The following is a 25943-nucleotide window of genomic DNA, read 5'->3' on the forward strand; positions in this document are numbered from 1 at the left end:
GAAAGTCAATAAGAAGGTAAAGAGTTTCACAACATCCTCCGCTTTATTCCTGGAAGCCTACTGCATTTCCAAATCACAGCTGATTTGCCTGAAGTTAAGCACAGTGGGCTGAAGCTATGTAAATCCTTTCTGTGCAATACAGCTAATAGTCTTGTCTAACCAGTCTCTTACTCTTTTGCAGGCTGCAGTCCTCAAAAAAAAGGCATGCATCACTCTGTCTTCTGCGTGATCCTGTGCTTGGTGTTGCCCAGCACACCAGACCCTCTCTGCTCGCCAACATCCCTTTTTGAACAGGAAGGAGATTACAAGCTTGCAGGAATGTTTCCCATTCACAACATTGACAGTAAGGCTGAATTGACGCTGGAGTTGCCGAACTGCAAACTGTAAGTGAGATGCAGTGGTTAAGAGGAGGAAGAGGAAGATGGCATTAGCATTACTGAGTCAGACATTGTCTTCTCAGATCAAAGCATGCATGTCTTAAGGTCTTTGAACCATAATGTCTGAGGAGGTTATGGCTGATTTAGCGAGGGCGCTGTTCTTCAAGGGCTTTAAAAACTGTAATGGTCACAGTTCAGTTAATCCTTTTAGAGATGCTAAGTTTGTGTAGTCCACCTTACTCTAATGATGGAAATCTCATTTTGTGTCACTTTATAGGCTACTTAACTCTTTCTTTCACAACTAACAAATAAGGTTCAGCAATAAGAGTTTACCTGTTGCTGAGTGTGGACATTGGACAATTGCAAGGTCTCACTCAGTTACCTTCAGACTGTTGCACTTTATGCCAACAAAACAAAAAGTGTCAATTCAGGGAAAGGAAATGCTTTATTATTACATCTAGGGTTAGCTGAGAGTCTGTAAAGGGCTGAGTCATAATGTCACTCTAGGGCAAGGAGAAGCATTTGATTCATAAAACAATAATCTTAATGAATTTCAACTGACTGGCACTCATTTAAGTGGGAATGTGTCAGTTACTGGAGGTGCATTGCAATTGAATAGTCCATTCCTTATCCTTTATACTGCTGTAATCAAGAGTTGAGGGATTCAGCATGGCCTATCATTTTTTGCTATGTTACAATAAACTCTCAGTTCTGGGAAAAGCTGGATGTTGTTTCCTCATCTAGAAATCATCCATTCCTAGTCAGGATTCCCTAGATTTCCCAGTGATTGATGTGGGTGGGTCCCGTTGGGGGTTCGTAACCCTCCGTGATTCAGAAGCTGTGCTAGACAGCCAATTGCATTGCATGTTCTAATCACTTGATTTACCTGACTTGGGTCAGATATTTTCTCTCACAACCCTAATCTTAACTATAGCATAACCGGGCATATTGTTTAACATCACTGGTGTATAATGCAAAGCGATAAACCTCCTCAACAGAGCAGAACTGACTCTCTTGCAGTTGTTGCTGTTTCATCATTCGTCAAATTAATGTTGTTGGTTGTCATCTGTTGTGATAATCTCCATGGATGAGCAGAGAGGTGGCATTAAGTTAAGACTAACCAGGAGCACAGAAAAGATAAAAAGAAAATGTGTAGGTGTGTTTTAGAAATCTCCCAGTAAGCTATGTTACATCGATTGCTTCTGCACTATAGCTAGTGGTTTAGTGAAGTAACAATGGAGTAGAATTATGCGAAATAGTTTTGATATTGAGTGTTTACCAGATATTCTCTGATGTTACAGCACCTAACTGGCACATGGTTGAGGATTATTTATTACCGCCATATTGACCTCAGGACCTCTACACGTTGTTAAAGGTGGCTCACATTAGTCGACATATGAAGTGCTTGGAGTGCTATTGTATTGAGGTCACGTTTGCAAATTTCACCAACGCCCAGAGACTTTTTGCTTACTAGTTAGGTATTGGCTGAATTGTGAAAAAGCACCAGACAGGCATCTTTGACATAAAAAAGATCATTTAGCTCAGATTACTGTATATACTGTATATAAGTTGGGGCTCGATTTTACCGTATAATTTCCGGTATTTTATGATGTCAGTCATATAAGTCAAATACGGAAAACTCACGTTATTGGTCCAAGAGGTTATGGTATGCTAACACCCACCTGAGAGAGTGACCACGGAGCACACTGCCTTTTTTTCCATGTATTGTGCCTATGTGACCACACAGTAATACCTGAATTATTCTGAAGTGACGTTTATACTATTGTGTTTTTTGTATCTCACACTCTCATACACCTTTATCATAAGAGCATCCCTTATCTATGATGGATCATTCGATCAGAAGAAAATATGAAGCTGGTTTTAAATTAAAAGTTGTTGAAGGAGCAAAAGAAATTGGTAACTGCGCTGCTGCAACAAAATTTGATGTATCTGAGAAACTGCTGCGAGATTTGAGGAAGCAAGAAGATGTAAAAAAAATAAATTAAGTGTGGTATTTTTGAACGGACAAACAAGTCGGGGTATGATTTTATGATTGATTTTTTGGGTTTCAAGACCCGGCTTATACGTAAGTATATACAGCAATTTTATTGGCAGCTAACCTTAACCTTTGATTTAGTTAATGTCTTATTGCTATTGTCTGTCATTGGAAGGACAAAAAAAAGTTTAGATACATTCAAAAGTGTAGGTAATATATTCATATGTTCATTTTTTAAATATCCAAATACTCAGCTTCATTTTAACCCTGTATTTTCTAAATTAAGTTAATTAAGCATGTTCAGTAGTAGTATTAGTAGTTTTTATTTATTTTTTTATTTTATTAGTAGTAGCATTTTATATATTATTTGTACTAGTAGTAGTTGTATTTCATGTTATTATCTTAATTATTATTAGTATTGTTATTAGTAGCAGTAGTGGTGCTGGTTGTATTTAAACTGCTTTTGTTGTTGTTGTATCACATATCACAAGTGACACTGTTGGCTATATCAAATAACAAAGAGTCACGGCACTGTGATACTCTGGACATTATCATTATTATAACTAATTAGCCCTTTATTTATGAAGGAAACAAATCAATTGGACTATCATAACCATTAAATAACATTGAAGTCCAAATCTATGGATTGACCTCAGGAACCCTTCCAGTTACCAGTTTATCAGAGCTTAAGTTCATCACGACATACTTGAGATCATCCATAGCACAAGAACATCTAAGCAGCTTGGCAATCATCAGCATCAACTCAGAAGCGGTTGTGCTGACCTCACTGAGGACTCTGCCTTCAAAAAATGTAGATGTGTGCTGTTGTGATACACAACAAAGAGACTGAGGAAACTCCTAAACATTCACTTTCAAGTCTTGATCATTTTTTAAAAAGTACTAGTATTTGATGTTGAAAGTTATAGTTAAGCTTGTGATGTGTGCTACTTTATTTATTTATGATATTTATTGTTCAAATGAAAGCTGTTATAAAAAATACTAAAGTGTTGGATTCAGGGAAGGGTGAGGTGGCGGGCCCCAAGAAGATTCCGCTTATGGCCCCAGTCTGGCTAGCGAATATATATTGGGACATCAGTCAGTTACATGGCAGCATAATTAGTCTTTTAAATTCCATATGTGGGTTTGAGAATGAAGAACAAAATAAAGAACTTTCAAGTAGGCCTTTAGATTTACAAAATGAAAAAGTAATCTAATTTAACCAAAGAAAAAAAATTCTTTTTTGGTCTTGTCTTGTTATATAGTATGTCTTAGATGTCTCAAACTAGGAGCACTGCAGAAACCCAGTTTGGAGTAATTGATGTTTTTATTGTTTCTCAACTTTGAATGTCCATTGCACTAACAGCCTGCATGTGACCTTTTGTTCTGTGTAGAGGAAAATTCAACAAACATGGATATTACTTGCTACAGGCCATGAGATTCACAATGGAAGAGATCAACAGTGTGAGAAATACTCTTCTGCCTAACGTCAAGCTGGGTTACAGAGCCTATGACATCTGTTCTGAGACGGCAACGTTACTAGCAACCATGGATCTTTTTTCCAGACCAGCCTTTCCTGCGGATCAACTGCTCTTGAACACCACTGATTATGAACCCAAAGCCATTGCTCTTATTGGGCCAGACAGCAGCACCTATGCTTTTACCTCGGCCAGCATCCTTGGATACTTCATGTACCCACTGGTAAAAAATGAAGTGGTAATGAGTTTCCATGGTTAGCCTTGTTGCCTCATAGGTCTAGGAGATTGGGCTCACATTTTGATGCCAAGTCTGCATGGGCTGATTCCCTGATTTAAGTTGACTGATGGCTCTGAGTTGGGTGCGTGTGTTTGTGTGTGTGTGTGTTTGGGTATGAATAAATGTGTCCTGTTCCCTCTCAGGCTGATTCCTGCCTGATCTTGCCAGTGGCATTTAAGGCATAACAGAATTTTTCTTTCATGTGTGCAGACTTGTCTTATGTAAACCTTAATGCACCTAAATAATAATAATACCTGTCCCTCCATTGGTTAAGAGTGAAACATGAATGTTCTCACTCCTTTTATGTCACAAACAAATTAATCAAACAATGGAATAATTGTGCCTTAACTGTATTCATTGGCAACATGTCATTGTGATCCCCTCTGACATCAGCCTCATCATCTAATAAAATACAGTAACAGAGATTTAAAAGGTATAAAAAAAAGAAAGTCTTGAAACCAAGCATTGCTCAGGAAAATATATTGGCTATGAGCTGCCTAAATTGAAAGAGTAATAGCTCAGGTTTAGACGTTTAGAATCAAAGAGATCTCAGATGAAGTGAAGTAGCATGGTAAGAACAGACAGACTACAACAAAAATATTTATTTTTGTAGCACATGTTTTCATACAAAGAATGTTGCTCATAGAGCTTCACGACATGTCAAAGAAGTAGCTGCATGCTAAGAAAAACAAAGTAAATTGAGACTAGAATAATAATAAATAAATAGCATACAAAAGATTAACAAATTATGCACACTCTTTAAGATTATATAATTAAGAGAAACAGAGTCCTCAAAATATAAAATTGTTTTTTTAGGTTTCTAAATGACAGTCCAATGATAAGGTCTGATGGCTGGAGAAAAAAAGGATTTCCAGGCCAAAAGACCACCCAGTGCACACTGGGCATTCTTCATAGCTTAAAGGTTCTTAAGTTGTTCTTTATTGGTTCTTTTTAGAGTTCGTCTTAGAGGATTCGACACAGTGGGTCTTGTGACAAGTTGGCGTATCCGCTTTCATTCACACATCACAGGCGACATCACAGGCTGCTGCACAGAACTTTGATCAGGGCCACCTCGGAAAAACTGGAAAAGAAAACAGAAAAAAGCAAAGATTAATATTGATTGTAGATTAACTGAATATGATGACAATTCTGTCGTATTTAGGGTATTAAGAGCAGAACTAAACTGAAGATAACGAAAGAACACCATTAAAATGTGGGACTTTATCCACAGTATTAGCCTGGTGAATTTTTATTGGTAAAGTATTCCAGATTTTTGGTGCATAATAGCAAAATGCAGCCTCACCACAACTTTTCTGCATGGATCTTGGAATTATATGCAGGCAGAAGATCTGGAATGTTTGGGGTCAGCCATGGCAAGATACGCACACTGCATGATTTAACCTACACACTACACGTCTGATAGCAGCAACTATCTACAGATTGTTACAGATTGTCTAACTAGATTGCCAACACAGAGGAACTGGAAAAGACAGCAGAGAATAGTATGGATTAGTACAGATTGCAGATCCCTGAAGAATATGATAATTCTGGACCCATGTAGTGTATTAAGAATACAACTGAAATGTACCTACAAAAAAGCCATATTAAAATAATGGGTGTTTAGCAGTTTTTTAAAATGTTCAATAGTATCAGTCTGGTGAATTTCTGTTACACATTTTAGGTGCATAACAGCAAAAGGCCATCTCACCGCTTCTTTTAAATTTGGCTCTTGGAACTATAAGCACACCTCAGAGATTTAAGGTTACGACTTGGAGTGTAGGGAGACAGGCATTTCAAAATATAGTAAGTGGCAAAATTATGTAAGGCTTTATACAACATTAGTGGTTATTTTAAAGTCAATTCTGAATGACACAGGTAACCAATGTAACGAAGCTAAAACTGGTGAGATGTGCTCAAATTTTCTTCTTCTAGTCAACATTCTGACTGGTGCATTCTGCACGAATTACAACCGATTGAAGTTTTTTTTACCACAACAATAACAACAGGCAGTCCTCATTTTAATAAAGGGGATGACCTCCAAGTCCCAATGCTAAACTGGTAAGTTCAGGTTGGCTATTTACACACACACACACACACACACACACACACACAAACACACACACCCACACACACACACACCCACACACACACGCACACACACACACACACACACACACACACACACACACACACACACACACACACACACACACACACACACACACACACACACACACACACACACACACCCACACACACACACACACACACGCACACCCACCCACATACACACACACACACAAACACACACACACACACACACACACCCACACACACACACACACACTAGGGTAAACAAAGAACCAAACTGCAGGGACAATAGAGCTAGTCGCCAGACTTGCAGCACTGAGCATGAACAACATTTTACATACTGCAAAAAACAATACTTTTCAGGAGAAATAATTATGCTAAGCATATGAGAGAGATCTGGAAAAAAATACTTTTGAAGACAAAGCTGAGGTTTGTAATTAAAATTGTAATGATATGTTAAATAATGGAGCCAAGTTTATTATTTTGCACAATATTTGGTGGAACTGTGCCCCACTGGCCCTTAATGGAGAAATGCCACTGGATGCTGCTAAAATAGAATTAAAGGGGTTCAGTAAATGTGTGACTATATGGATTATACTCTACATGGCATAAGTATCGATTTGTAAAGGGACGCTATATGTCAAGTAAAATACCTAATAGACCATCTGTCTTACAAATCACTGCCTCATCACTAGTGGTATGAAAAGAAGTGTGATCAGTTAGGACAAAAAATGTTCATTTTTATGATATGAAAATATTGAAATCAGCATGAAATCTCTATCACTCCACCAGACAGGCACTTTTCATAAGGGGCTCAACTCACATTACAGCTAAGCATATTTCTGACAGTTGAAAGCCTGGCAGAGTTAGGGTGGAGGCACTGAATGATATGAATTCATGGCCTTGTAACTTCAAGGCCAACTCCATCTCCTCTAGACCTCAGTACTTGTCACAGGGTAGGCTTGTTTCATGTTGTGAGACTCAATCTTGACTTGTTTACCAAAACATTGCTGCTCATCTTTGCAGATTAGCTATGAAGCAACCAATGAGATGCTGAGCAATAAGAAGCTGTACCCATCTTTTTTTCGCACCATCTCTAGTGACAACAACCAAGTCTTAGCCATACTGCAGCTTCTAGCCACATTTCGATGGACCTGGGTAGCAGTCTTAGGTAGTGACAATGACTATGGAAAGCAAGGTCTGCAAAGCATCTCAGAGCTGGCAGAGACCTACAACATCTGCATTGCCTACCAAGGGATCATCCCAAGTTACAGTAGCAGCACTCGACCAGAAATGATCAAAATGATCAACAATATTATTCAGACAAAAGTGAACACTGTGGTTGTTTTCTCCAGCAAGCGTATTGCTAGTGGATTTTTCTCCTTAGTGATGGAACTGAACATCACAGGCAAGGTGTGGATTGGATCGGAGGACTGGTCAATATCCACAAAGGTTTCAGGCCTGCCAAAAATCAAAAGCATTGGAAGCGTTCTTGGAATATCCACTTGGGCACTCCAAATGCCTGGCTTTGCCAACTTTGTGTTGAACTCCTTTGAGAAGAACAGAACCCAAACTGCCTGTCAAAGAGATCTGGAGAAGCTGAAGTGCATTCAAGACTGTGACATCTGTGCCTCTTTAACTGCTGCTGAAGCCCCTGTGGACCTTGCTGACATCCAGTCGGCATTTAATGTGTATCTGGCAATTTACGCTGTAGCCTACAGCTTACACGATTTACTGGGCTGCAGTTCTGGGAATTGCAGCCAAAGTAAGGTGCAGCCATGGCAGGTTAGTCTTCCTTTTTATCTGTGGGATGATGACTGAATCCTGGGGGGCAGTGTGTCCAGTGTGGGTGGGTGTGAGCTTATGCATACACAGCTGCTTTTGTCTTCACTTTGCTAAATAAAGAGAATAGCTAAGGAATGTGCTAAGGTGATGGTCGTGGCAGTTATGAACAATTTCCCTTGCATGATGCTGGATTAGGCTGCAAGCTTCTTTGAGGTGAGACATTTTCTCCCTGAAGAATTAGGAGAGTTAGGAAGAGAGAAGGAGACATTGGTGCACTGGTGCTTAGTTTCTTTTTTTTTTTTTAATTGCCCATAATTACAAGGAAAGTTCATTGTACCTTATGAGATGTTTTCTTTTTATATATTTTTGTAAATGCAATAAGGACAATTAGAAGACCTTTCAAATAGTTTTGTGCTTTTATTGGTCACCTTTATTCATTGGTTTATAATTTAGTAATTGTTACTTGTTTTTAACAAAGTGCACTGGGAACTTTTTAAATGGTTAAAAATAAAAGCAGTTTGCATCTATTGTGTCTGCCTCACTTACTGTTCCGCTGGTGTGACAATGTGAGTAGTGTGACAGGGGTCTTAAGATACAATACTGGTCACAAACAGAACAATCTACTAAACTCTTTAAAAGTGTTCATAAACAGTATAGGCCAAGAGAAAAAGGTAGAAAATGACCGGCACTTTGAAATCCTTTCCATCTTCCAGCGAGCTGATTTGTGGATAACACTTCTGAACATACCGTATATGCTCCAATAGCATTTATTTTCAAAACTAGCCTCTGCTCCCGGCGCTTAATAGAGACAGGCTGATATTAGAGACCGGTCATTATTAAAAAAAAAAACCTTCAGAATGCAATATTTTTTGCGCGTGTCGGTACATGTAGGTACACAAAAATATTGGCTAATATTACAAACAGATACTTTATTTGAATTTCACATGCTGCATAAGACTGTTAAAGATAAATGGCAATGTCTCTCTGTACCTTTCCCTTCTATTCGTCGTCCGAATCCGCAATGACGGCTTCGTTGTTGTCCAGTTCACTATCGTCTTCCTCTTCTTCCAGGTTTGTCCGTACTTTGGTCAACCCGGCACGAAAATGAAACAGTTTTTGAAACAGGTATAGCCGTATTTCTTATATATGCAACATGCTGACATGCACATGTATTACACACGCAAAGATACAGACACTTACAATGTACGCTAGTAGGCAAATATCAAAGACCCGGCTACTGTTAGAGACCGGCTACTATTTGGCCACGTCCCCTCTGAAGCCCGGCGCTTATTAGAGACCGGCGACAATAAGAGACTCGGCGTTTATTGGATCATATACGGCATTTACTTTAATAAAGACATCTTTATTTTGTTTTAAAGCTTCTGGACAAAGTGAGACATGTGAATTTCTCACTTCATAATATACCAATGTTCTTCGACCAGAATGGAAATCCTCCCTTTGGATACAACATTATTTCCTGGGACTGGATTGGAGACAAAGTGTCCTACAAGGTTGTAGGCTCCTACAGCCCAGGTCACAGGCACCTGGAGGTCAACACAACTCTCATTAACTGGAATGCACAAAACAGCAAGACGGTAGGCATTTCTAATACAGCTTTACCACCTACTTATCCCAGCAGAGCACATCCTAAGAATTTATCTGCCTGGTATTAGAGAATGTAATAGGCTGAAAAATCCATAATCTGAAAGATTTTATATCCTTCCCAGGTGCCCACATCACTATGTGCACCTGATTGTCCAAGTGGCTACCGAAGGCTGCAGAGAGGAGCACACATCTGCTGCTTTGACTGTGAGATATGTCCAGCAATGACCTACATTTCTGACAAAGGTGGGCACATTGAAATTTCAATAAGTATTTACATTTACTGGAAATTGTGGTTTGCGTGGTAGGGTGGTGCAGTAGTTTACTAGTTATCTTAAATGCATCTATAGGATGCTGGATTTAAATTTTGGCCTGGTCAACATTGGTATGGCTTTTGCACATTCTTAATTCGTTCATGTGGAGTGTGGGGTATTTCTTTTCACATTCTACCTGTGATACCACAACTATGAAAAGATGTAATTAGCTGTCAAAGGTATACACAAATCAACCTTGTGGTTTGAATACAGCAATAGACTATTTTTCAAAAAATAGCCCAAACATCCTTGTTGCAATTGCAGTCTGAGTGACAAAATTGAAACAAGTCAACGCTGGAAGCAATAAAAACAGAACAGACGCATAATGGCATCAGAACACAGAAAATAGGCAATCACCTTAAAGTTTGTGTTGCTACAGCATCTTAAATCAAAAGGGTCAAGCTTTAGGATATCTCCAGTCTCTTGGCTGCTCTAGTCCAAAATGTGATGCCACCTTCCAACATCTGCTCTTTTACCATCTGGACTGGAAGGGACAGGCCTTCTCCATCTCAGTAGCACTCATTTGGTGTCTAATCTGCACTATGAGGGAAGAAGGAGACAGGACCATTAGCGACAGTGCCCCCTCTTGTCCGGGAATGGAACTGCATACCTCATATGCGCCAAGAATGTGATCCTCTGGTGTGCATGTGTGACACAATAAACAAAACAGTACCACTTATTCATAAAAAAACAGAAGAAGGATTCATGCAAGATTATACAACAACATGACAATAAACAAACAACACAAGGCATAAATCTAAGATAGCTTGATTTTATCTCTTCTGTTCTGTAGAAGAAGACACACACTTTTATGAATTTACAGTGCATCCGGAAAGTATTCACAGCACATCACTTTTTCCACATTTTGTTATGTTACAGCCTTATTCCAAAATGGATTAAATTCAATTCTTTCCTCACAATTCTACACAAAACACCCCATAATGACAACGTGAAAAAAGTTTACTTGAGGTTTTTGCAAATGTATTAAAAATAAAAAAAACTGAGAAATCACATATACATAAGTATTCACAGGCTTTGCCATGAAGCTCAAAATTGAGCTCAGGTGCATCCTGTTTCTCCTGATCATCCTTGAGATGTTTCTGCAGCTTAATTGGAGATCACCTGTGGTAAATTCAGTTGATTGGACATGATTTGGAAAGGCACACACCTGTCTATATGAGGTCTCACAGTTTACAGTTCATGTCAGAGCACAAACCAAGCATGAAGTCAAAGAAATTGTCTGTAGAACTCTGAGGCAGGATTGTCACGAGGCACAACTCTGGGGAAGGTTACAGAAAAATTTCTGCTGCTTTTAAGGTTGCAATAAGCACAGTGGCCTCCATCAGTAAAAGGCACATGGCAGCCAGCCTGGTGTTGCCAAAAGGCACCTGAAGGACTCTCAGACCATGAGAAACAAAATTCTCTGGTCTAATGAGACAAAGATTGAACTCTTTGGTGTGAATGCCAGGTGTCACGTTTGGAGGAAAACAGGCACCATTCATCACCAGGCCAATACCATCCCTACAGTGAAGCATGGTGGTGGCAGCATCATGCTGTGGGGATGTTTTTCAGTGGCAGGAACTGGGAGACTAGTCAGGATAAAGGGAAAGATGACTGCAGCAATGTACAGAGACATGCTGGATGAAAACCTGCTCCAGAGCGCTCTTGACCTCAGACTGGGGCGACGGTTCATCTTTCAGTAGGACAACGACCCTAAGCACACAGCCAAGATATCAAAGGAGTGGCTTCAGGACAACTCTGTGAATGTCCTTGAGTGGCCCAGGCAGAGCCCAGACTTGAATTCAATTGAACATCTCTGGAGATATCTTAAAATGGCTGTGCACCGACGCTTCCCATCCAACCTGATGGAGCTTGAGAGGTGCTGCAAAGAGGAATGGGTGAAACTGGTCAAGGATAGGTGTGCCAAGCTTGTGGCATCATATTCAAAAAGACTTGAGGCTGTAATTGCTGCCAAAGGTGCATCGACAAAGTATTGAGCAAAGGCTGTGAATACTTATGTACATGTGATTTCTCAGTTTTATTTTTAATAAATTTGCAAAAGCCTCAAGTAAACTTTTTTCACATTGTCATTATGGGGTGTTGTGTGTAGAATTCTGAGGAAAAAAAATGAATTTAATCCATTTTGGAATAAGGCGGCTGTAACATAGCAAAATGTGGAAAAAGTGATGCGCTGTGAATACTTTCCAGATGCACTGTATTCCCTTAATTCTAATGTAAAGACTTACTCAAGGAACCTTTTGTTCATTCTGGCCAAATGCTCTCAATTCTAGTCTCTTGGTTAGAAATACGGAACAGCCTTTCTCTTCCAAGGTTCTCAGTGTCTATGTTTTGATGGTAGCATCAGTTTTCTTCACATCCCACTAGCACTTGATGCCCTCCTCACAGCACCTCTGTTACAATGTGTGTGTGTTACACAGAGTTTGAAACTGCTGCGTGAATGAGGCTGCTGCTATGAACTAATGGAAGATGAGTTTGTTTTTCTAGAAGGAGAAACTTTTAATTGCTAAAAGATTATCATCTACACATATTTATTAATTTCAGCATTAATTTTAATGGCAATACCAATGATCAGAAATATGTATGTTAATACATTTGCTGTCTTTATTGTAACTATGAAGTTACAGACAATGTGATCTCAGAATCAATAAGTAGAATTCTTGTTTTTTGTTTGGTTCTTGTGTTCTTAAGTGATGGAGGTGATTCTTTGTCCTGATTCCCTTATGTTCTACAGAGTTATTCTCTGTCACATGTGGAAAGATGCTGAGTATGCTTTGCCTTTCTTGGTCCTAATGTTTGGTTAAGTTATGATCATTTTACTCACGGATCATTTTTGTAGACTGTATAACACTGAGACATATCTGATTCAATACCACTGTCATTTGACTGAGATTGATGCAGTCCTATCAGATGTAGACTTAGAAGTGCTTTCCAAAGAGAGATTGTGACAGTGCAGGCTGGCTCAACGCTACTGGGTCCTTCCACCACCGTCGATAATATAACCAAGGGATGAGCCGAGCAAATGAGGACACATACGGTATAGCAAGAGGTAGGTGCATAAAGTAATTAGTGCTTGTGGAGGTTAAAACTCAGTCAAATAAATAAATCTTTTAAAAATTAGGTAAAAACACTGTGCGGGAAGCTTCTCTTAAGAATGAAGGCCACAGCGCATCCCTTTTAAAATGGATGTCTCCTCAGCTTTTCCCAAACAGGTCCTTGCAGCCGAGGAGGTGCTTAATCGGCAGTTCAGACAACCTTCTGTACGTGTTTCAGGTTCCTGCAGTCTATGGCTCACTGCAGGATGTCTCCCTGAACCATTTTGCGCCTAAGCTCAGGACCCTGCAGCCATCTGTGGCCCATGGCAGGGCACCATGCCAAGCCTCCAACTCCCGCTACCATGTTCGTGTTCCTGCAGTCCAAGGCTCTCCCGCAAGACAACATGCTGAGCCTTCCATTACCTTTGCAGCCCCTGCTGTCTTTCTTCCAACATTACATGACAAGTCGCTCCATCTGAGCAGTATGTCACTTCAGCTCTATGATCGCTCAGCCGGAGTGGCCTCCTTCAGCTCTTGAGCATCGGCCATATGTTCTCCTGAGGGACCTCCTCCCAGCTGCCTGCCTTCTCTCTCTCTCTCTCTCTCTCACCAGCTCTCTTTGCCTCCTTCTTTTGGTTGAACTGACTTTTGATGTGTCAGTAAATGAGGCCTGCACTTCTAGTTTGCAGTTATAAGTCTCATGTGCCATGCTGTATGAAAGAGGGCAAAGGCTCCAAGGGCTCAGTGTTTCTACCAACTTTCAAAAGCTGGTGTGTTTATTAAATTGAAACAGATATCCCATGTAGGCTTGTCCAATTCTTTCTCTGAAAACGGATGGATAAAGTGGCTCCTTTAAACAAAAACAACAACATTTATTCAAATGATGTAGCTCAAAGTGCTTTACATGATGAAGAAAGTGAAAAAAGACAAATAAATAAGAAAACAGAATTAAGGAACACTAATTAACATAGAATAAAGAAAGATCTGATGGCCAGGGAGGACAGAAAAAACAAACAAAAAACTCCAGATGGCTGGAGAAAAAAAAATAAAATCTGCAGGGGTTCCTAGACCACGAGACCGCCCAGCCTCCTCTAGGCATTCTACCTAACATAAATGACCTCAATCAGTCCTCATGGTATTCAGGGTTCTCGTGGAAGAACTTGAAGATGATGGTCATGTGGACTTATTGGCCTTTAATTCATCAATGTAGGGACATCAAGGTGCTTTGATCAGGTGGTGGCAGCGCAGATTGTCACCATAGAAAACCGGAAAGAGAACAAAAGAGAAATTAGGGGTTAGTACGGATTATGGAGCCATCAGGAATGATATTGATAATTAAATGCATATACAGAGTATGAGGATTCAACTAAAATGAAGGTATGAGAAAGCCATGTTAAAATAAGGAGTTTTTAACAATTTTTTAAAGTGCTCTTCTGTATTATCCTGGCGAATTCCTATTGGCAAGCAATTCCAGGTTTTAGATGCATAATACCAGACGGCTGCCTCACCATTTCTTTTAAGTTGAGCTCTTGGAATAATAAGCAGACACTCATTTGAACATCTAAGGTTATGATTTGGAGTGTAAGGTGAAAGACATTCTGAAATATAGGATGGAGCGAAATTATTTAAGGCTTTGTAAACCATAAAGCAGTATTTTAAAGTCAATTCTAAATGACACAGGTAACCAGTGTAGTGACATCAGAATTGGGGAAAGTTAATAAAGAAAGTTAATGGATTCATTTTTGAGCCCTTGATCTATGTTCCTATGTTGCTATGAGCCAGAGCCTGTCTCAGTAGAATTGAGTATAAGTTAGAACTAGCAGGCAGGTGCCATACTCAAGTGTACACCCATACCAACTCATAGCTGTCTAATTTAGAGTCAAGAATTTAAACATCTTTATGATCTGGAAGAGAATTTGAAGTACAAGGACAACAATTTAAGGAACTGAACTCAGGATCCTAGAATAGTTAAGTGACTTCATTAAACACAGTACCAACTACTATACGTAAAATAAATTGAAAAGGAATAAAAAAAGTGCAATTTCTTTATCTGCAACAAATAATTAATTAATTAAAAATAATTAATAATTAATTAATTAATTGATGCTGTTAGCAGCAGGTCCACCATACCACCCTTTAGAAGTGCATTAAAGGGTGGCTCAGATAAAACTAAATAAGAAACTAAATCAGTAGAAAATCGAAATTTCTCTGACATGAATTGTGCTGAAGCAGAAGCATATTGTCATATTCTTTTTTGTAATTCTTCATTTATTTCTCATTGTATTACTGATCCAACAATGCACATTTAATACTCTGATACTCTTCTCCAAAATCTGTACAGTTTGTTATAACGTGCTGTTTTTCTATGTCTGCTGAACTTTAACAGAACCAATAAATCCATAAGACAAGCATTATTTATTCATGGTTACCTCTGGGGATCTTCACAACCAGAACAAACAAATAAACCATTAGCATTCCCCAGCCCTCAGCCTGGCCTTCGAGCTCCTGCTATGTTCTTTATCTCCAGGCAGATGATTTGACCTCCGTGCTCCTGTGTTATCCCTGCTGTCACCTTTACTTTCAGTTAGCTGTGCGTTAAACAATGACCCGCTCATGAATATTGGCATTTGTTATCCGCACATGGCGTCATCTTGGTGCCATGTCATTTTGAAGTGGGACTATGATGAGTGACGGGAGCAAAACCAAACATTTCATTAAGGATTTTTTATTTTTGGAATGTATCATACTTTGCATTTTCTTTGAGACTGCATGCATGTATTTAAGCTGATCCCAGAATTCTTTTGGTTTCACGATGGCCTTTCTTTAGATCTATTAAAACCTTTTAAAATACAGTCATCTTACTATTAGAAATTTATTGGAACCACTTTTGGTTTTCATTTTTTAATTTTTAAAAATGTTTCCAGGTTTTTTTTTTTAAGTTTAGAATTATTGCAGTTATATCACCATTTTGTGTACCATATTTATTTTGAATTCCTTAAAACTATTTTTTTTCTCAGTTTTTATTTTGAAATATATGATATTTTTCTCTGTATTAATTTGGCAATGTCATCATGTCACCGTTGTGGATTTATTTTCTCATAGGTGGTACGATTTTGTCTTTTAGAATTCATTGGCAAAGGGGGTTGCCCTCAGTGCCCTGAAGTGCGTGCCCCTTCAATAGGCGCCCCTTTGTGCATATACTGTAGAAAGAATATTCTTAAAGCTAATGATTTGCATATATTCAAAGAGAATCATAAGCATATATGAAAATAAATATTATATTCTATTGCACACTAGTATAGTAAGGGTTAAACCATTAAAATCCTGTGCTTGCCTATTTTATTACTTTTCTCTTTGCAGCTACAAACAACCAATATCTTGCTGCTAAGCTCAAAGAATTCGGTCAAGGACATTGTGTACTTTTAGAGGGCTAAACAGGCCATTGTTTTAGGAAATGCAGTCACTGAGGCTTTGGCCATGAGAGAAACCCAGACAGGCCGTTTACTTCTACTTGCAGCGGTTGGGCCTCTGCCTCCCTAAGTGCCTGCCTGGACAGGTGATGACAAGTCAAGGAAAATGCAGCTTATAAGAAACAGTTGTTATTGTTTTAGGGGTGTAACTGCCCCAACCTCTAGCCCAATATCTAAGGTGTTGGACACCTGCATAGGGTATGAAGTAATGATGGCAGTTTCAGTCAAGTGATGAACATTAGGTAATGATGGTAGAGTCAGAAGGAGGAGAGTATTTTGCAGAAATGATAAGAATTGTAATAAATGTAAGCTTATTGAATTTGCTAATTCTCATTTCATTTAATCTGGGTACGTGTATGCATAAAACTTCATTTTGCTACGTTCCTGGAACTCTGTGTGCCTTCTTTGAGCAGTGTGTTTCTGCCTCAACAATACCACAGTCTTTAAGAAGCACATGCTCTTTGGTGTACAGAACATCTACACTTTTACTTTCATAAACAGCACCCAGTAGGTAATGGTGCTCACTTTAGTATCATCATATTTTGATGACCTGGGACCTCATGTATAATGAAATGTGCTTACACACAAAAAAATGCAGATGCATAAATCTGTGCGTACACCAACGTCCATGTTCTTCCGCTATATAAATCTCAGTCAACATGAAAAGTAACGCTCGGAGCAACTCCTCCCAGAATTACGCCTCTTTGAATATGCAAATCAATATAAATAGCCCTTAAGCTCAGCCTTCTGTGAAAAGGCAATGGCAAAAGCACGAGGGACAATAGAAGAATTTCAGCGAATACCAAGTGGAGGCAAAGAAAAACGTACTATTTGTTGGTTTAAACAGTGGTATAAACAACAAAAGAAGTTGATCAAGTGACATAGCGTGTCGGAGAAACTCGAAAGCTCACGTTCACAAAGTCACACAGTGCCCGAAATAAAAAAGAAGTTGTCAGATATCAAAGTCGCCGTGAAAAGGCGAATCTTAGCCCACCGTCTGAGTGTCATATGAAAGTGTATTAGGGTACGTAGAAAAAAAAGGCACACAGTGGGAAAAAAGCATGAAATGTCAACTTTAATCTCTAAATTTCCACTTTAATCACGTAGTTTATTTTGTCATTAAAGTAGAATAGAACATCATAACCTTAATCTTAAAATCATTTAATTTACTAGTTTCTCAATCCCATCATAACTAAAGTAGCACGTTAAATGCTTTGTTTTTTAACGTTTGATCTTCTATGTGCTCTATGTGTGTGAATCACTACGTGCTTCTGGGCTTTCTCTGCCTCCAACAGGACACAGAATCCATTACATTCGTGATATTACAGCTCTCTGAATGATTAAAATACTGAAGTGTATATGTGATATAATTTTCATGATGATAGGAGTTAAAGCATGTTATTAAACATGGTAACACGGTGGAACAGTAATTGTCCATGTGCTAACTTCGGTGAAATACTTTATTGCAGCAGTACTGTCTCTTTCAAACGTACTAACCTCCAATTCCTGTCCTTACTTTTCTTTCTCCAAATACCCAATTGCCACACAATCAGCTCTGTAATAGACGTTAAGCCATCTGTAAGCTTAGAACGCAGATTCTTCAAAACTTTTAAGGAACATCGAAATATCTTTGTAGTACGTGTTTAATTATTCTGTCCATCTATCCTTCCAGTGTCGCGTCAGCACCAGCAAGAATACAGCACGAGGCAAGAACAATCCATGAATGGAGTGCCAGCTGTGGCACCATGTAGTTAAAGTTAAAGATTTATCTCTATAATGTAATAAACATATTTTGCTGCATTTCATCTTAAAAATGATATCATCATCATATTTAAATATGTGCTTTATAAAGTGGCTCAGGTTGTGCAATATTATAATTGTAATGCAAGTTTACAGTGAGATGATTGTATTAATAAGTACAAACAGTTCTATAAGGAGCACTTGATGAACTGATTGAGTGTGTTTAGAGTTCTTGGGATGAAACTGTTTATGAACTGCAAGGTCCGTACAGGAAAGGCTTTGAAGCGTTTGTCATATTAGAGCAGTTCAATAGATAGCATGGCTGAGGCAGCATGTGCTTGATGCTGTATACCGACAATTCTCTTTCCGATCAGCTGCTGTACAGCTGTGATTCACACTCAGATACAGTGATATAAATACTCTGAGTGGTGTAGTGAGAGTAACAACGCTAAAGCAGTTATGATGTTTGTAATAGTTTGACTATTCTGTGGACCATTATATAATGTTACAGGTTAATTACAATCAGATGCATTAAACTAATAAACAATATGTGGTTAATTTCAGCGTATTTATAAAACCGCCTCAGGGATGTGGATCTCAAAAAGAAAGGATAACCAAACAGGAACAGTAGCACTACTTTGACTCTGGGTGCCGCCAGTCTGCATAACCGAGCAGTGAACTTGCGTACGACAGGGTATGAGCTATCGTGGAAATGAGCGTGGCTTTACGCCAAGTTTAGGTTTTATACATTGTAATTTGAACATGGAAATATTCTTATGCAACATTTTTGTGCGTACGCACCGTTTATACATGAGGCCCCTGGTGTTCAAGACCCCTTGGAGAGCACACGCATTCTGAAACACAAACAATGCCCCGTTGTGTGCATACCGGAGACACTATTATCATACTTCTATGTCCCTGGGGGTGCCCCCCTTGGTGTCCGGAACGTGTGTTCCTGAACTTTCATAGATGGCACCTGTCAGATGATGGCGGTCACCTATGTCGCCTAATGGACCGACTGTCTCTGCTTCTGGGGGTGACTCTTAGAGGGCTAAGACCACTGGTAAAGAATCAGATATCAAATGTGTTATCATGTTCACGATCAGCAACCTTGAAATTGCATGAAAAGACACTCCACATCCTTTTATTTGAACTTTGTTTTTTTCAATCTTCTAGGAGTGGCTCTTAGAGGGCTAGGACAACTAGTAAAGAATCAAATATAAAAAATATTATATTCTTGATCAGCAACCTCAAAATAGCATAAAACGATACGCCACATGATATTTGACCCATCACCATTTTTTCAAACTTTTGAGAAATGGAGTAACTTTGACCCCTTGTACCCCATTACGGGATGAAATATAAGCAGTAACACTAGAAAGCACCCTAATAATTAAATGCCGCAAAGGACAAAGATCACCAGTGTTGTACAGTAGCAAAATGGGAATACTTTGTTATTATACATGAGTATGCTTTGAGAATATTTCTGATTTACTTGAGTATAAAATTTCATGGGGGTTGGTTAATGTGGAAAGCACAACTTCAAGTTATTCTCATCATTTTTGCCAAAGACCCTTATTGGTTAACTCTTTATCATAAGTGTGTGATTTCCTGCACAAAATATGGTCCCAAAATGGCCTAAAATGGAGTGAATATATGAAAAAAAAATAAGAGGGAACCCCAAAAAGTGTGCCATCTTGCATAGTCAGACATCAAGACAAGTTGGACGGCATATTATATGTGTCGTTTTTCTCATATCTGTGAGTCAGGAGGCACCGGACAAAAAAAATCTAAGGTGATTTAAAAGTGCTCTTAAATAATTCTTATGAACACAATTATTAAAATAAAGGCACGGAAAAATTAGAGAAAAGGAAAAGTCAAACATTCAAGAGTAGAAATACAAAATTCTCAGTTATTGAATTACTAACAACTAATTCAAGAAGATTAAATACCAAAAAAAAAACAAACCAAACTGAACAAGCCAAATGAGATGGTGAAGGACACACTGCAAATCCAATGGCCAGTCTGCTCCTAGAGTGACTGAGCAAACTCTTCATGGCATACATACAGTGTAATTACATAATTAAAGGAATATGAGGGACCAATAATTAAGCAAAGAGAAGAAATTAAAGGTTCATAGCGCTGTTATTGCCAAATGTACTGGATAAGTGAAATTCTTACATGCATCTGATAATCAACATGCAACACATTGCCACTCTTCTAGATAGATAGATAGATAGATAGATAGATAGATAGATAGATAGATAGATAGATAGATAGATAGATAGATACTTAATTAATCCCAAGGGGAAATTCACAAGAAATGTTATGATTTTGCATGTATATTTTTATTTTTTCTTAGGTTTAATAAAGATTTGTTAGTAATGTTGCAGTGGTTTTTTGAAGATTTAAGATATATCAAATTCAGTTTTACGGTTATTAGGTCTTTCTGTATAAATTCTAATAAATTTGATTTGTTTAAAGTTGTTTGTTTTATTTTTATGTCATGTCATTCTGGGTGAAGGTCGTGACCACCATAATAACAGCTTTGACGTTAGCGATTTTCTGATTAAATATGCCTTTGACTGACAGGTGCATTATTGCTTTTAACTTTGCTAAAAGCAGTTCTTAGTGTCAGTTTCAAATGAAGTTGAGAATTAGATTAGATTTTGTCCCTTGTGGTTCATTTGAATGTGCCTGGGACTTGGTGAGTGTTGTGATTATTTTTGTTTTTGTGCTTTGTGATTTATTGGCTTTTTGGAACTTTTTACTCTGTTTTTGACGTCTCTGTATATATTGTATTGAGACTTTGTTTGCCTTGGATTGCATTTGCTGGAAACTCCATTTTGCAGTTTTGTGTTCCACAGAGTTTTAGGTTATTACAGGGCATTTTTGTAAAGTAAAATCTTTCATTTCTTAAAGATTCAGTGTTTGCCCTTATTACTAACTGGAGTTTGATGGTAATACCCTTCTCTAGTGGGCATTTTTGGAAGTTTTTAGGACTTTGTGCTTGAGAACTCTCAAGTGTCATAACAGAGAGTCAGAGCTGGTCAATGCATTAGGCAACATAGGTGGGCGCTACTTCATTAAGGGCTTGCACTCCGGAATCCCACAACATGCTATGGTAACTCAAGGGGTACGTGACTTGGACACTGAGGAGCACCATTTTTGAAACTCAAGGGACCACTTGATTTAGACATTGCCTAGGGATCCACTTGACCTTCAGCTGGCACTAAAGGGAGTTACTGACTTATTCAATTAAAGTAGCTTTGTCAATGTATTGTCTCAGTCCTTGTTTGCTGTATATAATCATTTATTCATATATTTAACGTCAAACCTGCTTAATTCAATTCAGAGCCATTGAGGGCCAGAGCTTATCCAGGCAGCATGAGGTACAAGATAGGAAATAACCATGTCCCAGCTGTCAGCTTATCTTGGGGCACACATACATCTACACTCATACTGGGACCAATTTTGAGTCATCAATGACCTTAACCTTCATATCTTTGGGAACATGAGTAGATCACTCCATCTGTGCAACAACTAGATGCAGGATGAGAACCAGCAATGGAAGATTTTTGAATCAGCACTGCTACCAACTGTCCCACCATGTTGCGTCAGTTCATCACAAGTCTACTCGCATTAAAATTGCCAGTTAACGGGGATTGGCTTTGGGCAGTTTCGGGCGCCTTTGAGAACACGCAGAGAACGAGTAAGTTTTACGCAGTGACCAGAGCAGCGTTCAAATCCACCTCATCAAGCTTAAAGTAAATTTTAAAATAAAAGGCTATGTTAGTTTAACTTTAAAAACGTTCTTGACTACATTAAAAGTGTTGTAATGCTCAATATAGAATGGCAGGGGAGCTTTACATCCTGGCATAGAAGTAAATTTACTTAAAAGAAAAACTTAAAGGCACTTCTGCTTTAAATAGAAGAGGCGCTGCACCTAAGTTGGGGTGTCTGGGCAGGAAGAGAATTCAGCCAGGATAGATGTATGTCCTTGGGAGTGTGATATACAAGATATTGTTAATAATCACTCTTACTTACTTACATACGAATGGCATCAAAAATAACATGATAGGAGGAGAGTTTTAACGACATAAAGTAGAAAAACCCAACAAACAGTGGCAGGGCCAGATTAACACCTTTACAGGCCCTAGGCACTTGAGCGATTTTAGTGCTCCAATATAAATGAGCTGCACTCACTTTCAGTGGACGACTGAACGGGACAGCCGACGTAATAAGGATGATCACGTGAGCCTTGGAGAAACGTGTGGCAGCTACTAGATTCTAATTTTATTGTATTCCTAAGATAAATATGTATCATTATCCTCTATTGTTACTATTTTAATATTATTTTGATTATATATATATATATACTGCTCAAAAAAATTAAAGGAACACTTTTTAATCAGAGTATAGTATCAAGTTAGTGAAACTTGTGGGATATTGTTTTGGTCAGTTAAGTAGCAGAGGGGGTTGTTAATCAGTTTCAGCTGGTGTGGTGTTAATGAAATTAACTACAGATGCACTAGAGGGGCAACAATGAGACCACCCCCAAAACAGGAATGGTTTAACCGGTGGAGGCCACTGACATTTTTCCCTCCTCATCTTTTCTGACTGTTTTTTCACTAGTTTTGCATTTGGCTACAGTCAGTGTCAGTGTACAGGCAGTTACTCCAGGAGAGCTAGACAGGGCTGTAGAAGGTCCTTAACCCATCAGCAGGACTGGTATCTGCTCCTTTGGACAAGGAGGAACAGGATGAGCACTGCCAGAACCCTACAAAATGACCTCCAGCAGGCCACTGGTGTGAATGTCTCTGAGAAAACAATCAGAAACAGACTTCATAAGGGTGGCCTGAGGGCCTGACACTGCCTTGCACCGTGGAGCTCAATTGTCATTTGCCATAGAATACCAGAATTGGCAGGTCCACCACTGGCACATGTGACAGACGTGAAAGGATCTGGAGAAGCCGTGGAGAACGTTATACTGCCTGTAACATCATTCAGCATGACCGGTTTGGTGGTGGGTCAGTGATGGTCTTGGGTGTCATATCCATGGAGGGATGCACAGACCTCTACAGGCTAAACAACAGCACCTTGACTGCCATTAGGTATCAGGATGAAATCCTTGGACCCATTGTCAGACTCTGTGCTGGTACAATGGATCTTGGGTTCCTCCTGGTACACGACAATGCCCAGCCTCATGTGGTGAGAGTATGCAGGCAGTTCCTGGAGGATGAAGGAATTGATACCATTGACTGGCCTCCACGCTCACCTGACTTAAATCCAACAGAACACCTCTGGGACTTTATGTTTCGGTCCATATGACACCACCAGGTTACACCTCAGACTGTCCAGTAGCTCAATGATGCCCTGGTCCAGATCTGGGAGAAGATCCCCCGGGACACCATCCATCGTCTCATTAGGAGCATGCCCTGAAGTTGTCAGGAATGCATATAAGCACGTGGGGGCCATACAAACTACTGAGTACAATTTTGAGTTGTTGCAATGAAATTTCGGCAAAATGGACTAGCCTGCCACATCATTTTTTCACTTTGATTTTTGGGTGTCTTTGAATTCAGCCCTCTGTAGGTTGATCATTTCCATTTCCATCAAACGATGTGGCATCCTTTCATTCCTAACACATTACCCAGTTCATATCAGTATGGATATCCAGCAAGATTTTTTTCCCATTGAACTCTGATGTGTTGTCAAAGTGTTCCTTTAATTTTTTTGAGCAGTTTATATATATATATATATATATATATATATATATATATATATACTAGGCTCACCTGCCTTTTAAGGCGACCGACTTTAAAGTTGACCACTTCTTAAAGCAATTCAATATGTAGATCAATTTGATATTTTGTACAAACTCATTAATTTGGTTATATTGCATTTGAGCGGTATTACTTTAATACTCGTAGTTTCTGTTATTTTTGTGATGAAATTTAAACTTTTTTTCTATATTGAGGTCGCCCTTTTGAACCCCCCTGATATTTACTACGCGGTGAGGCATTTGTACTCCATCAACATTAATTATTTCCAGAGACATAATTTTGTCTATTTTTCCAGCGCATCGCGCACAAAAATAAGGGAACGATGGGAGCACCAGAACTCTACTCACATCATGTCCCTTCGTACCGTAAGCTGCAAGTAGTAAGTCTGTGATAAGCGGAATACCGCTACACTTTCCACTCACGGGACGGAAGGACAATCCCGACCGCTTTTATATAGTAAGAAAGAATAAGAAGATATCGCACAGCCTGGAGTAGAAAATCATCTTTTACCTGGAAAAACAAAACTACAAATCCCATCGTGCATTGCAAAATGGACGGGGCGTGTGTGAAACTCCGCGCCTGCGTAGCACTCACGGGACTGAGGGACAATCCTGACCACTTTTATATAGAAGGATATATATATATATATATATATATATATATAGGGTGGTCCACATCTAATTATGCAATTTTCATTACGCTATAACGTGCCCCCATTCCCTTGATACCCTAAGCATGTGCTTATTTTACTTAATGGTTAATCCAACTCTGTACAGTGAGGGAGTGAAAGAATTAGATGTAATCGATGGCTGATATCACAAGCAGGAGGGGAAGCCAATTAAATTTTTAATAATCCAAACGAAAATCTAAAGTGGCATGCGATACTAATATATGAAGCCACTAATCCCCACAGTTGTATGTGAAAATGAACATGAAAAGTAAAGTAAAACTTAAAAACTCTAATTTCAAATAGTAAGACAAAGCTCTCAAAACAATATTGGGTAAATGCTCAGCTATAAAATCTGCTAAAAAAAAACCAGGGAGATTTAAGTGTATATTTCAAGTAATGCAGGAAACATGTTTTCCAAAAATAAATAGCAAAATAGCAAGTGAAAACCTAATGGATGAGTAAAGAGATAAAGAAAAAAGCAGATCTACATCATCAATAAGGTAAATAATAGCAAACCAAAGGAGTTATAAGCTCATGAAAGACGAATCTTAAAGGAAATCAGAGAAGAATCCCACTTATGATACAGAAATTCTGTATCTGAGCATCAAAGAGGAAAGGAAGTGTATATTTGGCACAATATAATATTCAAAAACTGTTAATCCAAGGGTCATTGCGATATGGAGGGTATTTCAAAGGCAGAAACAAATCCTTGATGGCGTATATTTATATATGTTGTGTCACCACATACGGTTAACTGAAGGACAACACCTTGTGTGATGGACAGTCGAGATGGACTGGTGCCCTGGCTGGAATGAACCCCATTACCTTACCTGGCTGGGAGGCCAACATATGGGTGGTCAGATGTATTGTATGCAATGTCTAAGCCAGGAGGGTAGCATGGCTTACCAGCATAGAAGGAGGAGGAATAGGTGGATTGGCATTCTGTTGGAATTGAACTGAAGATCTTTACTAGGGTAGTGTAAAGGATGGACGTTGGGAGACAACCTTTCAAGACTATCTGCTCCCCTGCTATTCTAGGTGGCAGCATTCCTGGACCGGAGTATCCATTCACACACCTGCAGGACCCATTGGGCAGCTCTGCTTGGTTCTGTGGATGCCATCAGGGTAAGCTGAAGGGAATGATTGTCCCTACTTTGTGGGACATCTGCCAGATCCAGAAGTGCTCCTTACGTACAGTGTCCTGATACCGGAAGTACTTCTTTGTCCTGCATTAAAAAAAATCACTTCATATCATTAGGGAAGTCTCGGGGGAAGAGGACAACACTTGCCTGTAGGTGTGAAAGAGT

At 39.0% G+C, this 25943-nt stretch overlaps 1 protein-coding gene across 1 annotated transcript in view; it reads left to right on the forward strand.

Annotated features, from left to right (window-relative positions):
• Positions 1-25943, forward strand: part of LOC120530624 (taste receptor type 1 member 1) — a 44204-nt gene that overhangs the window by 12065 nt on the left and 6196 nt on the right. Inside the window, exons 2-6 of the mRNA XM_039755045.1 lie at positions 182-383; positions 3765-4071; positions 7243-8001; positions 9381-9596; positions 9729-9849. Coding sequence (XP_039610979.1) covers positions 182-383; positions 3765-4071; positions 7243-8001; positions 9381-9596; positions 9729-9849 — 1605 coding nt within the window. The remainder of the gene's footprint in view (positions 1-181; positions 384-3764; positions 4072-7242; positions 8002-9380; positions 9597-9728; positions 9850-25943) is intronic.

Source organism: Polypterus senegalus, chromosome 6 (genome assembly GCF_016835505.1).
Source record: "Polypterus senegalus isolate Bchr_013 chromosome 6, ASM1683550v1, whole genome shotgun sequence".
Lineage (NCBI taxonomy): Eukaryota > Metazoa > Chordata > Cladistia > Polypteriformes > Polypteridae > Polypterus > Polypterus senegalus.